This window comes from Tiliqua scincoides, chromosome 2, assembly GCF_035046505.1.
Source record: "Tiliqua scincoides isolate rTilSci1 chromosome 2, rTilSci1.hap2, whole genome shotgun sequence".
In the NCBI taxonomy this organism is placed as follows: domain Eukaryota; kingdom Metazoa; phylum Chordata; class Lepidosauria; order Squamata; family Scincidae; genus Tiliqua; species Tiliqua scincoides.
This window is the reverse complement of record NC_089822.1, coordinates 250,848,224-250,862,172: the sequence shown is the minus strand read 5'-3', so window position 1 is coordinate 250,862,172 and position 13,949 is coordinate 250,848,224. Positions and strand designations below refer to the sequence as shown.

The window sequence follows — 13,949 nt, the reverse complement described above, 5'->3', positions numbered from 1 at the left end:
GGCTATGTCAGAATGCCAGATGCAAGGGAGGGCACTAGGATGCAGGTCTCTTGTTATCTGGTGTGCTCCCTGGGGCATTTGGTGGGCCGCTGTGAGATATAGGAAGCTGGACTCGATGGGCCTCTGGCCTGATCCAGTAGGGCTCTTCTTATGTTCTTACCATTAACTTCATACCAAGGAAAAGTTCACCAGCTCAGTTTCAGTGTGTATGAAATTTTGCTGTTAAAGGCACAGGGGCTGTGTCAGTAAATAAGCAGCAAGCCTAATGTATAATCTTAGTACAACCAATTTGATCCCAACCAAGCCCCTATACCCAGCCACTATACCCAGTATAGGTATTGCCCCTATACCTATACCAGCCCCTATACCTATACCTATACCTATAAGAGCCCCTATACCCAGCCCCTATACCTATTTTTTCTAATAGAACGCACCGGAACAGCGTTCCGGCACCTTTTTTATGCAGTCCCCCACCACAGGCTTAGGAAGAGCTCGACTCCACACCTCAAGCGGGGAGCCTGACGGAGCTGCTCGGCTGCCACTCCCTCCTCCTCGCTGCTCCTGGGCATTGCAGTCCCACCCGCTCAGCCTGGTCTCCTCAGCTCTGACTTCCTCCTCCTCCGCCCCTGCTAGTCTTCGCAAGGACAGGAAAGGGGAGCAAGGGAGCAGGAGCCTGGAGCGTCCCATGCGTGTCCTCAATGGGGCTTACTCCCAGGAAAGTGTGCATAGAATGGCAGCCTCTGAGCCCAAGCCTGTGCATGCCTACTCAGAAGTAAGTTCCATTATTGTCAATGCAGCTTACTCCCGGGAAAGGATTGTAGCTTGAAGATGGGGAGAGAGGGCTGCTTCTTCATGCAGAGTCTACAGCTCTGCATCTGCTTCTTCCGGGTGAGAGGGAGGAGGGGAGCCCCCCCACACAGCCTCCCTCCCCCGCTCCTGCACTGCCCACTTCTCTCTGCCCTTCAGCCCCAGCCCCTCTCTTCCCTCCACCAGCCTTCACTCTGTTGAACTGTTTTCTCCCCCTTCTCCTCACCAGCTGTGCCCCCTTCTCTTCTCCCTTCCCCACTGTCCCTCTTTCTCTGCCCCCTATTTACAAGCCATGTGATCAGGGAAACTGACCAAGAAACTGATTAGAGCAGCAGACATCAGTTTCCATTTGCACATCTCCCCAAGACAGAGAGCAGAGCGGAACCGGCTCCCCAGAATCACCCCACTTCTGTAAGAGTGAAACCCCCCTGACAGCCTTGATCCTGCTGTAAATCAAGAGAGGAAACAGCCCTCAGACCAGGTGAGGGTGGGCTTGTTCCAGCTGCAGGATGCACCTTCCTTGAAAGTGGAAGCACTCCCATCAAATGTCTCACAAACTACAATTCAGAGGAATAACACCCAGGGAAAGCAATGGGTCTGCTTCTGAGTAAACAGGGTTTCAGCTACGTGCAGCTGCACTTGGTCACAGCCATTTGCTGTCGCTTGTCTCTGCTGTGAATTGAATTGCACACTCCCAGTTGTGTTCTCAGTTGTATGTTATATGTAGAGCTTCTGGCTTAACACACCAGACACCTTAAAGGTGGATTTGATTCATGGATCTCCTGCAGTGTGCATAGTTACTGACTACGTGCGAAAGGTAAATAAATTATTTATTTAAAAAAATGATTGGTGGATAGAAAATCTTTTTTTAATTTTTAGTGTAAAAGTGTAACCCGCAAATTTAAAAATGAAAAAAATTTGCTGGTTTAAAAATAAGTAAATCAAAGATTAACAAGCTGTGAGTTCCTGCACCTTTTTTTTTTTTTAACAGAAAAAGCACTGCCTATACCTTTCCTTATAATTTGACTCAGCCCATCCACCACGTTGGATTTAAGAAACGAGGCATGTTTAACCTGAACCTCCATTATCTGCCAACGCATGCAAGAAGGCTCCAGCCTTCTTAACAGCGCACCAGCTTCTTGCACTGCCACAAAGTGCTTTGTGGCACTTTTGCAGCAGCCAGAGATCGCGAAACAGGCATCCACTGGAGCTGCCAGTAAATAGGATTAGGCGTTCAGGGAGTGTCATGGCTGAGGAGGGATTGATCCCAGATCTGCCAGGTCCTTGTGCGACACTTTGATCATTACACCACACGGTCTTTCTCCTTTTCTCGGTCTTTAACACAATGTTCTTTTCCTAGCTCAGTGATAGCGAGAAACCAAGAAGAGCAACTGAATCCAGCACAGAGATGCAGGAATTAGGATAGCTCCACCTGTTGTATATAGCTTGTTTGGCTGCTCTTCTTCATCCTCAGTGGGGGGGGGGGCGCTTCACCCTTCACCCTCACTGGGGGGGTGCAGGGGGTGCACCATGTGACATACACAGGGGGGTAACGAGCACTGGGGGGGGTGACACACTAAAATTGCGATGTTTAGGAATAATACCATCATGCAATATACTGTTGGATGCGGAATTTACAGCAGAATGCAATTAAAAAACTAGAGTGAAATATCTCCATACTAAGTTATTGCCAAAAACCCAAAAATGCATGGAGGCCTATGGAAAGAGTAAATGAGCCATACTGCGTGTTTACGTGCAAATAGGTGAATATGACTTAGTCCGATGGAAAGGGCAAGCGGTGATGAATCCAATGATACCAGAATGGTCCCGATCCGATGAAAGCAGCCCCCCAAACACACCTGAGGTTCCTCCAAGCTGATGAACGTATTGAGCGCTATGCATTGTGAAACTAAGGGCGCAGTCCTAACCCATTTTCCCACACTGACATAAGGGCAATGCAACTTCTAGGTAAGGGAACAAACATTGCCATACCTTGAGGAGGCCTCTGTAACTGTCCCCCAACTGCAGGATGCAGCACATGCCCCACTGGCACAGCTATGCCAGTGCTGGAAAGTTGGTTAGGATTGCACTCTAAGCCCCATGGTCGCATTTACTTGTGAGTAAGCAAACGTGCCTTGGCTCAAAGGGGAATGCGAGGCCACCAGAATGGTCCTGATCTTGTGAATGTGGAGTTCAACAAATGCTCCAGAAGACAGCCCCTCCCCCCCACTAAAAGAGGCTTTAGCTGGTAAGGTGAACTTTTTTCTTTTTTAGACTTGCAAAGCCAGGTGGATCCTGACAGTGATATGGTTGAAACATAAGAACTTAAATTGTACTGGGCGCTGGGTAGGGCTGAAAATCTCACTGATTTTTTTTTTTTTTGGGGGGGGAGGGTTATTGCAGGCAGGCTATAGAGAAAGTTTATTTAGTGGAACACAGCTGGCATCCCCTTATTTAATTTTTTTGTTTTACTTTACTTTAATTTTTTATATTTATTTTGATTTGCTTGATGATAGCACTTCTGGCCATGAAATCACATCAGGTGGGTTCAGGACAGATTGTCATTCTAAAAAGTGGATTCCAATGCTAAAAGTTTGAGAACTGCTGCAATAAGGTATTAATAAGTTGACACCCTGGGACGGGTGACACCACTAGTGACCAAAATCACTAAAATCACAGTTTGTAGGAATAATACCATCATGTTATATATCAATCAATGTGCAATTTCATGCAGAATGCAATGAAACAAACTGTGTCGAAATATCTGTGTTCTATCAAAAGACACAGCCAAAAAACCAGCAGAGGCGGGGTGATGGTACGTCACCACCCAGGGTGTTGTCCTGCCCACTGCATGGGGGTGACACACTGGCCTCCTGCACCAGGTGTCGCGAACCCTAGTGATGTCACTGTTGGTCCTTCTTTGGAGTCAGCAAAGGAGAAGTACAAAACAAATTGTATTTTTTCCTGCTTTTCTTTTAGGTGCAATTACTATGCCTGCTCCCCATTTCTCCTGCTTCTTTCTTGTCCTCTCCATACTGGTTTCTAACTCTGTCTCTGAAGATGACCTGGTGGTGGTCACCAGCAGTGGTCCTATTAAGGGCAAGCAGCTCCCCACCAGCTCTGGCACTGTGACTGCCTACCTGGGCATCCCATATGCAGAACCTCCATTGGGAAAGTTGCGTTTCCAGAAACCTCGTCCACATCAGCCATGGAGCCATGTCTTAGAGGCCACCAGCTTTGGCAATACGTGTCCTCAGATAAATTTGACTCATTTACCTGATGCGGCCCTGCTGGCTCCAAACACACCACTTTCAGAGGACTGTCTCTTTCTCAACTTTTGGGTGCCCCATCCACGGCCCTCCACTTCATCTCCTGTCCTGGTTTGGATCCATGGTGGGGGGTTTATCGTTGGCACAGCCTCCCTGAATGTCTTCAATGGAGCTTTATTAGCTGCTACTGAGAACGTCATTGTGGCCTCCATGAATTATCGCTTGGGGGTTCTGGGTTTTCTGTACTTGCCACCAGCTGCCCCAGGAAACATGGGTTTATGGGATCAGCATCTGGCCCTGAAGTGGGTGAAGGAGAACGCAGCCGTCTTTGGTGGTGACCCAGCTCAGGTGACCCTCCTTGGTCACAGTGCTGGAGCAGCCTCGGTGGGTTTCCACTTCCTCTCACCAGCCAGCCAGCCCCTTTTTACCCGTGCTGTGCTGCAGAGTGGAGCCCCCAATGCTCCCTGGGCTTGGAAGAGCCCTGAGGAGGCCAAGCGAGAGGCTGTGGAGCTGAGCCACCAAATGGGGTGCGATTCTGACAACCCTAGTGCTGTGGTGAGCTGCCTTCAGGGGAAGGAAATTGGGGACCAGTGGCTGTCTCACCTGAGTGGTGGCTTCTCAGTGACCACTGATGGGGAATTCCTCACAGATGAGCCCCGCAAACTTTTGGAGACTGGATCCATACCTGTTAAATCGGTCCTCACTGGTGTTACAGCTGATGAGGGATCTAGCATTGCATCTCTTATGGTTCCTTCTCTCAGAACCTTTGATGGGAATATGACCCAGAAGCAGTTCTTGTATGGAGTGGCTGCAGCTATTGCTGGGAATGATGATGAAGGTTTTGCCAAAGCTATAGCACTGAAATACAGTGAGCCTAGCCTCAGGCCTGACAGTGTCCTTCAGTCTTTGGCTCATTTTTATAGAGATTACCTTTTTACCTGCCCATTGGTTGAAATTTCTGCAAAGGTGGCAGAAGCACGTAGTCCCATATATGTTTACTTGTTCAATCAACGCTCTGCTGATTCTCTGTGGCCTGAGTGGACGGGAGTATACCATGGAGCTGAGATCCCTTTCCTGTTTGGAAACTTGGCGTCACTGCAGGGAACAGGCTCACCGCACATCAGTGCCGATGCTGCACTTAGCCGCCGGGTGATGCGATACTGGGCAAACTTTGCCAGAAATGGGTAAGGCATGAAGCATTCCTTGCAATGTCTCCTATATATGCTGCTTTGCTTGGCCAGGGTGTTGGAGTGAGAGTGGGGATGGCGCAGTGTTTGTGATGTTTGATGTAGACAAATGCTGTACCTGGAGATAGAGATCCTTCAAATGATTAGGGCACTGTAGATCAGGGGTGTCAAACATAAGACCTGCAGGCCAGATGTGCCCCCTGGAAGCTCTTTATCTGCCCCCCCCCGGTAATTGGGCTGTCTCAGAGCTGACCTTCCAGCAGCGCCACTTCAGGCGAGGCGCTGGGAGGGAGAGATGGAAGGAGGCCACAGAAGGCAAGGAATGCTATAGTATAAGAGCAGATAAATTAGGAGCGCAATCCTATCCTGCGCTGGAACAGGCAAGTCAGGAGGCTTGCGCTGTATCCTGTGCAGGATAGTGTCCATAAGCGGCTCAGCCAGAGGCTCATTTTGCAGGCCTGCTGCACCCCCAGGATTCATGTTATGGTGCCGTCATGCGCTTCATGGCTGTCACAAAAGGCTACACTCAATTCTGTGGTCATGTGTCAGCGGTTCTGAAGTAATCCCATTACTAATAAATTGATGCAGAGGGTGGGAGAGAAGGGGAGGAATGGGGGTAGGGATCAGGGCAGGGAGTGAACATAAGAACAGCCCCACTGGATCAGGCCATAGGCCCATCTAGTCCAGCTTCCTGTATCTCACAGCGGCCCACCAAATGCCCCAGGGAGCACACCAGATAACAAGAGACCTCATCCTGGTGCCCTCCCTTGCATCTGGCATTCTGACATAGCCCATTTCTAAAATCAGGAGGTTGCACAGACACATCATGGCTTGTAACCCATAATGGATTTTTCCTCCAGAAACTTGTCCAATCCCCTTCTAAAGGCATCCAGGCCAGTCGCCATCACCACATCCTGTGGCAAGGAGTTCCACAGACCAACCACACGCTGAGTAAAGAAATATTTTCTTTTGTCTATCCTAACTCTCCCAACATTCAATTTTAGTGGATGTCCCCTGGTTCTGGTGAGAGTGTGAGAGTGTAAAGAGCATCTCTCTATCCACTCTTTCCATTCCCTGCATAATTTTGTATGTCTCAATCAAGTCCCCCCTCAGGCGTCTCTTTTCTAGGCTGAAGAGGCCCAAACGCCGTAGCCTTTCCTCATAAGAAAGGTGCCCCAGCCCCGTAATCATCAGTTGCCCTCTTTTGCACCTTTTCCATTTCCACTATATCCTTTTTGAGATGTGGTGACCAGAACACAATACTCCAGGTGTGGCCTTACCATAGATTTGTACAACAGCATTATAATATTAGCTGTTTTGTTCTCAATACCTTTTCTAATAACCCCAAGTATAGAATTGGCCTTCTTTACTGCCACCGCACATTGGGTCGACACTTTCATCGACCTGTCCACCACCACCCCAAGATCTCTCTCCTGATCTGTCACAGACAGCTCAGAACCCATCAGCCTATATCTAAAGTTTTGATTTTTTGCCCCAATGTGCATGACTTTACACTTACTTACATTGAAACGCATCTGCCATTTTGCTGCCCATTCTGCCAGTTTGGAGAGATCCTTCTGCAGCTCCTCACAATCACTTCTGGTCTTCACCACTCGGAAAAGTTTGGTGTCATCTGCAAACTTAACCACCTCACTGCTCAACCCTGTCTCCAGGTCATTTATGAAGAGGTTGAAAAACACCGGTCCCAGGACAGATCCTTGGGGCACACCGTTTCTCACCTCTCTCCATTGTGAAAATTGTCCATTGACACCCACTCTCTGTTTCCTGGTCTTCAACCAGTTCTCAATCCATGAGAGGACCTGCCCTCTAATTCCCTGACTGTGGAGTTTTTTCAGTAGCCTTTGGTGAGGGACAGTGTTGAACGCCTTCTGAAAGTCCAGATATATAATGTCCACGGGTTCTCCTGCATCCACATGCCTGTTGACCTTTTCAAAGAATTCTATAAGGTTTGTGAGGCAAGACTTACCCTTACAGAAGCCATGCTGATTCTCCCTTGGCAAGACTTGTTCGTCTATGTGTTTTGAGATTCTACGTATCTTTGATGAGGCATTCCAAAGATCTCGTATCTTTGATGAGGCATTCCACCATCTTACCATAGATGTTAGGCTGACTGGCCTATAGTTTCCTGTGTCCCCCCTCTTTCCCTTTTTAAAGATTGGTGTGACATTTGCTATCCTCCAATCCTCTGGCACCGTGGCCGTTTTGAGGGACAAGTTGCATATCTTAGTCAAGAGATCAGCAACTTCATTCTTCAATTCCTTAATAACTCTTGGGTGGATGCCATCAGGGCCTGGTGACTTATTGATCTTTAATTTATCAACGAGGTCTGAAACATCTTCTCTTTTAACCGCTATCTGACTTAACTCCTCGGTCAGGAGGGGCCGTTCGGGCAGCGGTATCTGCCCGAGGTCTTCTGCCGTGAAGATAGATGCAAAGAACTCATTCAATTTCTCTGCCATCTCTAAGTCTCCTTTTATCTCCCCTTTCTCTCCCTCACCATCCAGAGGGCCAACCGCTTCTCTGGTGGGTTTCCTGCTTCTAACATATTTGAAGAAGTTTTTATTATTCCCCTTAATGCTGCTGGCCATGTGTTCCTCATAGTCTCTCTTGGCCTCCCGTATCACCTTCTTACATTTTTTTTTGACAGTTTATGTTCCTTTTTATTCTCCTCATTAGGGCAAGACTTCCATTTACAGAAGTTGTAGTGGTTATCTACACAGGCGCTGGACTTAGCCTTGGTAACATGGCAACTGGCAGGAAAACTTGCTGGTTCTCCCCCACTCAGGCAAACCAGAGTGGGCCAGTTGCTGAGTCTTTGCCCAGAGCCTGTAAACAAAGGATATTTTGAAGAAGTGCATATCTAGGAATGTGTATTGTGGTCAAGCCAGAGCCAGCAGGTTTCTTAGCAGTGCAGATTTCAGCAACCTTCAATAATTTTCCCTAGTGTTATCATGTGTTTTGAGAATGAATAAAAGTCAGAGGAAGCTAGCTGGGAGGACGGACTTCTCTCTCAATCTCATACCATCCTACTTCTGGCTCAGCTCTCCCTGCTCTCAACCCTCTGAATGTCTGCTGTCTCTCTCATTGCTCTGACTTCTTGTTGCTCCAGTTCTAACTTTCAAACCCTCAGAGTGCTTCTGCTTTTAGCACTCTCCCTCAGGCACCAAGGTTCTAAACCCTGGGTGCTTCCCAAGCAGTGTTGCGTTGCAACAGGAAAGAAGCTTCCTTTGCCCTTTATGGCCTCTCTAACTTGGTTGGTTAGCCATGTGGGCACTCTCCTGGGCTTAGTCAAGCCCTTCTTCCTTTGCGGTATACACTTCTGCTGGGCCTCTATTACTGTTGATTTGAGCAACCTCCATGCTCTCTGTAGAGACTGGACTCTTTTTACCTTCTCTTTCAACCTCCTTCTAACCAGCCTCCTCATTTGAGGGAAGTCCGCTTGTTGGAAGTTGAGGGTTTTTGTGAGAGATTTGCCCAGTATTCTTCCCCCGACGTGCATGTCGAAATGGATCGCAGCATGATCACTGTTCCCGAATGGCTCAGTAACATTGACATCTCTAACCAGGTCCTGTGTACTGCACAATATTAAATCCAGAGTCACTTGTCCTCTGGTGGGTTCCATGTCTAGCTGCTCTAAGGCACAGTCATTTAGCATGTCAAGGAATCTGGTCTCCTTTTCACAACCAGAACACAAATTGACCCAGTCAATATGAGGATAATTGAAGTCCCCCATGATTACAACCCTTCCCTCCTTGTCACCTCCCTGATCTGTTTCCTCATTTCAAGGTCCCCTTCCGGTTTCTGGTCTTGAGGACAATAGTACGCCCCCAGTATTACACCACTTCTCAGGCCTGGTAATTTAACCCATAGAGATTCTATGGAGTCGGACCCACCTTCAATCTCTACTTTGCTGGATTCTGTCCCTTCCTTAACATAAATGGCCACCCCACCTCCAACACACCCCTCCCTGTCCCTCCTGTAGAGTTTATAGCCTGGGATTGCGGTATCCCACTGATTCTCTGCATTCCAACAGGTTTCCATTATGCCCACTATGTCAATGTTTTCCCTTGTCACAGACATTCCATCTTTGCTCGGAGACTTCGGGCATTTGCATAAAAGCATTTGTACATGGAATGCCCCAGGATGGGCTGCTTATTAGCTCCTTTATCCCTGAATCCTCTCATTGTGCCAAACCGTCTATCACATCCCATCACACTACCATTCCCAATTTCTTCTCCTACTCTGCCTTTACCTTGTTGTTCTCTAACCTCCCCATCCTCATCCCATAGGGATGAGGAGTTCCGAACCGGATGCCCCTCGGCTCCTGTTGGCCTTCCCCAGGGATCAGTTTAAAAGCTGCTCTGCCACCTTTTTAATGTTATGCACCAGCAGTCTGGTTCCATTCTGGTTCAAGTGAAGCCCGTCCCTCTTGTACAGGCACCGCTTGTCCCAAAACGTTCTCCAGTATCTAACGAATCTAAACCCCTCCTCCCTACACCACCATCTCATCCACATATTGAGACCCCTGATCTCCGCCTGCCTAGCTGGCCCTGCGCATGGAAGTAGCACTTCAGAGAATGCTACTTTTGAGGTCCTGGCTTTCAGTTTCCTACCTAATAGCCTAAATTTGGCCTCCAGGACCTCCCAGCTACACTTGCCCACGTCGTTGGTGCCGGCATGCACCACAACCGCTACCTCCTCCCCAGCAGTATCTACCAGCCTGTCTAGACGAGAAGTGATGTCCACAACCTTTGCACCAGGCAGGCAAGTCGCCATGCGGTTCTCACATCCTTCGCAAACCCCCCTCTCTATGTTTCTAATAATTGAATCCCCCACTACAAGAAGCCCCCGACCCCCCTCCTGCCGAGGAGTATCCTGAGTGCGTTCAGATATGGGCCCGTCCCCTGGAGAAGGGGTCCCCCCTAGGGGTTTCTTTCTCTCCTCTCCAGGATGACGTCCTCCAGCCCCAAGACTTCCCCCCCAGGCAGCTGAGGTGCTGCGTGCCTGAGGGTGGGACAAAGCCTGATCATCCCCAGAAGTCTCCCTGCGGTTCTTCTCTGCCTTCCTCTGCTTCTCCAGGTCAGCTACCAAGGCTTCAAGGGACCAGACGTGTTCCCTGAGTCCCTGGAGCTCCTTGCACTGAGGATACACCCATGACTTATGCCCCAGAGGCATATAGTCATACATGTGGCACTCGATGCAAAACACTGGATAGCCCCCACCCTGCTGCTGGCTGTCTGACTGCATAGCTTTTTTTATTTTGTTTGTTTTTGTTTAGGGGTACTTAAAAACCCTACACTGGTTAGCAGCCCTCTTCTCAAGGGAAGAGAAAGGGCAATATCTGGGGCCCTGGCTTCCTCTCCCTGCTGCTGAACTCGCACAGATGCTAAACTCGTGATGCCTTACCTGGCACTTCTTTCCAGGCACTGGGTTTCCCAGAGGCCACGCGCGCTTCTGCAAAGAGGCTCCCACGCTGGCAGGCACTAGCTTTATACTCCTAGCTAGCTCCTCCTCCCTCCCTCCTTGCTGATTGAAAAGGGGCTGGTCTTCCCAGGTGAGGTTTCCCTGAATGGGGTGCTTGGATTTGCCTAATGGGGCTCTTATCAACTCCTAAAGGTCAATTGCTATGACCTAAAGGACAATGACTATGCTAAATTGCCCTGGCTGGGTGGGAACTGGCCCTTGCTAGGTTCTTACCCTCCTACTTCAGTTCTCTGAGGCTGGACTGTTTTTTAACCTCAAGCTGGTTTTTTATTTGAGTTTGAACTGCACTGGTTTAAGAGTTTTTTGGCTTGGCAGAACTTACACACTAAGGTTTAAATCCTGTTTAGCCCTGCTAAAATCCTGCTTTTATTAAGTGTGCACCTTCATTCATTCATTCATTCATTTATTGCTCTCACCTAGATCATGTGTCCTAATTTACTGAACCTTTAGATTATGCTCTAATTTAGATTAAGTTTAACTTGGGTTAAATATAGGGTTAATTTAAACCAAGTAGAAAAACTTGCTTTCCAGTTTATCCTCCTGTTTTATTTATTTTTCCAAATGCCTGTACCTTGGGCTCTTACTCACAAGTAGGACTCTGCTCCTGCTCAGAGTAGACCTCTGTATGCACTTACGTATTTATTTTAAATGCCCTCACCTAGCTCCTGTGCCCCAACTTGCTGGACCCTAGAGTCCCTCCCTCAGGTTAGATTAGGTGTTAGCTTAGGTAAAGCTAAGCTAAAGGTGAAGCTAAATTTCAATGTTGATCGAAGGTTAGAAGACAAAGAGTTAGAAAGAGTACACTTACCTTCTCCTTCTCTTCCTCCTCTCCTCTTCACAACTCAGGGAGTCTTCCCTCTCCTTCTCCAAAACTAAGAGGTCTACTTGCCTTCCCTTTCTCCTCTTAAGTGGTGTGTGTCAAGACTGGAAAGGGGGCAGTGTCGGTGGCAGCAGGGCCAAAGACATCTTCTCCCTGTTCCCAGAGTCGACCTGCCTTCTAGAGCCACTCAGACTTGCACCAGCAAAATCTCTGGTGCAGGTCCATATAGGCCCAGTCAAGTTGTGGGGGCTTCCTCCCTGGGCAAGAAAACAAATGCTCCCTTGCCTGGAGAAGATCTTGGTGATCCCCCCAACACTGCGGAAGATGCAGCTTGCACTCTGATGGCCTGGCTCCATCACGGAGGGGGGAGTTTGGGCTGTGGGTCATCAAAGCAAGACCAACTCCTCACAGTAAAAGTGGCAACCAAATGCAGACTGCCACCATGTCAGAAATTCTCCTTGCTGTTTTCTGATTGTATGAAATGAAACCTCATGCACAATCACAGGCTGTGGTTAGAATCTGATTATGATTTCCTCATTCTCTCCCCCCTCGCAGGAATCCCACGGGTTCCACACCTAACGAGGCGCACTGGCCACTCTACAATGCCACAGAACAGGGCGTTTTCCACATCAGCACAAAGGAACCTCAAATCGGGCAGATATCACCAGTCCCGCACTGTGAATTTCTGAAAACACAGTTCTTGAATGCAACACGCACATGTGAGTTCAGGTCCGTTGGCTGGGGGAGGTGGCGTAGATAGGTAGTTGCAGTTAACTTGTCACATGGAACTGTGGCATCTATCCTGTGTATTTAGAGAGTCTAGTTTTTGCCGTGTGCACTACAGGGCAAGTGGAAAAGGAGAAATTGCTTTAAAACCAGGAACATCTGGCAATGCATATACAGTATTACATTCCTCTTTTTTGTGGGGGAGGAGATCTTTACACACCAGGCTGCATGATCTTGGGCTCTTGGCTATCACTACAGGGTCTGTCAACAGGCAGCACTGTGAACCTTGGCTCTCTGTAAAAGGCATACGTACCATGTGCATGTTTGCATATAATTACTTGTCACAGTTACGCTTTTAATTTTTAAGTGTAAACTTCAGATATCTTAATTGTGTGTCCCAAAAAACCAGAATGTATTTTTAAAAGGGTGATGCTGTTTGCATAATATTATGAGATCAGAAGCCTTGACCTAGTTACTTAACTATGCAAAACTGAAAACAGAGGTAAATTTGTGAGAGCCAATTATGTATTTGATAGCCGTAGCACTAATGGTTTATGTAAGGAAGTGGGGCAACGGAGACAGACCAAAGAAAAATGACTGGAAAAAAAAAGAAGCTGTGAGAAGCCCATGTGAAGTTCTGAGAATCCCCCTGCCTTTGGGTTCTGCCTGGTTGTACTCAGTTAATCAACTCCATCCCTCCTTTTTTTGCTATTGCAGACAGACCTGGTGAAGACTCTGCTGTATCTGGCCAGAAGGAAGTCAGAAAGAATGAGACCAAAGCTTCACAGACAGGACTCACATAAAACATCCGTGTGATTGAGTTGTTCAGAGTTTTGATGGTTTTTGTCATTGGACTGTTTAATTTGAGTGGTGCTTCAAATGGTTTTCTAAACCACCTTAGATCATTACATGACTAAATAAACAGATGTAGGGAATTGGAGGACAGCAGCCTGTTTAAATGAATGACGCTTATACCGCAATTACAAGACTGTATGAGGGTGGAATTTCATGTTATTTTAGCAAATGAAAATTTCGAACTGTATATTGGTGTGGTTATGTGAATGTTGATGCTGGCAGGTCAACGGTAGAGAAAAGTTTGGGCAGTAGGATGCTGGTGTTGTTACTTTTTTGTGTACCTGCCAATTCTCCCCTGTACATTTTTCTGCTCCCGCACCCCAATCTATTCTTTCAGCACAACTTTTGGGTTGGAATCTGAGTGGGGAAAATCAATTTAAAATGTCCAATTTGTAGTCACAAATCAGTGAACTTGAAAAGCTTATGCAGCTCTATTTTTTATTTTTCTCTGGGTGTGCCTCCCCTGTGCCCATGGAGCCATGGACTTCCAAGAATAGAGCTACAGGATTTCCTTGCCTTTGGATGAGCAGGCACTGTGGTTAGGATGGGTTTGTAATAATTGCGGTATTGTACAAATATACAAGGGGAGCGCATTGGAAGCAAATAGGCATTGGTCTGGCAAGCATCCTTGCCCGCATCAAAAAAAGCTCAGGTATGTCAAAGTTCTTCACCTTCAGCCAACTTATAACTTCGCACTTTCTTTTGTTTTCTTCTTTGTTTCTAAATACTCAAGCTTGATTCAAACTTGATTTCTTTTCCTGGTATGAATTGGAGGGTGCA

General features: G+C 47.6%; 1 protein-coding gene across 1 annotated transcript; it reads left to right on the top strand.

The window, feature by feature from the left end:
* Positions 1–3,797: 3,797 nt before the first annotated feature.
* LOC136639038 (cholinesterase-like) lies at positions 3,798–13,117 on the top strand. Its single transcript, XM_066613066.1, has 3 exons — positions 3,798–5,260; positions 12,144–12,307; positions 13,032–13,117. The coding sequence occupies exons 1-3, from the start codon at positions 3,798–3,800 to the stop codon at positions 13,115–13,117; spliced, it is 1,713 nt and encodes a 570-aa protein (XP_066469163.1).
* Positions 13,118–13,949: the final 832 nt, after the last annotated feature.

Bases quoted from the DNA above. Each gene is read 5' to 3' on its own strand.
- LOC136639038 (XM_066613066.1), top strand. From the start codon at position 3,798: ATGCCTGCTCCCCATTTCTCCTGCTTCTTTCTTGTCCTCTCCATACTG. The intron at 5,261-12,143 runs GTAAGGCATGAA...CCCCCCTCGCAG, and splicing joins GCAAACTTTGCCAGAAATGG to GAATCCCACGGGTTCCACAC. The intron at 12,308-13,031 runs GTGAGTTCAGGT...TTGCTATTGCAG, and splicing joins CTTGAATGCAACACGCACAT to ACAGACCTGGTGAAGACTCT.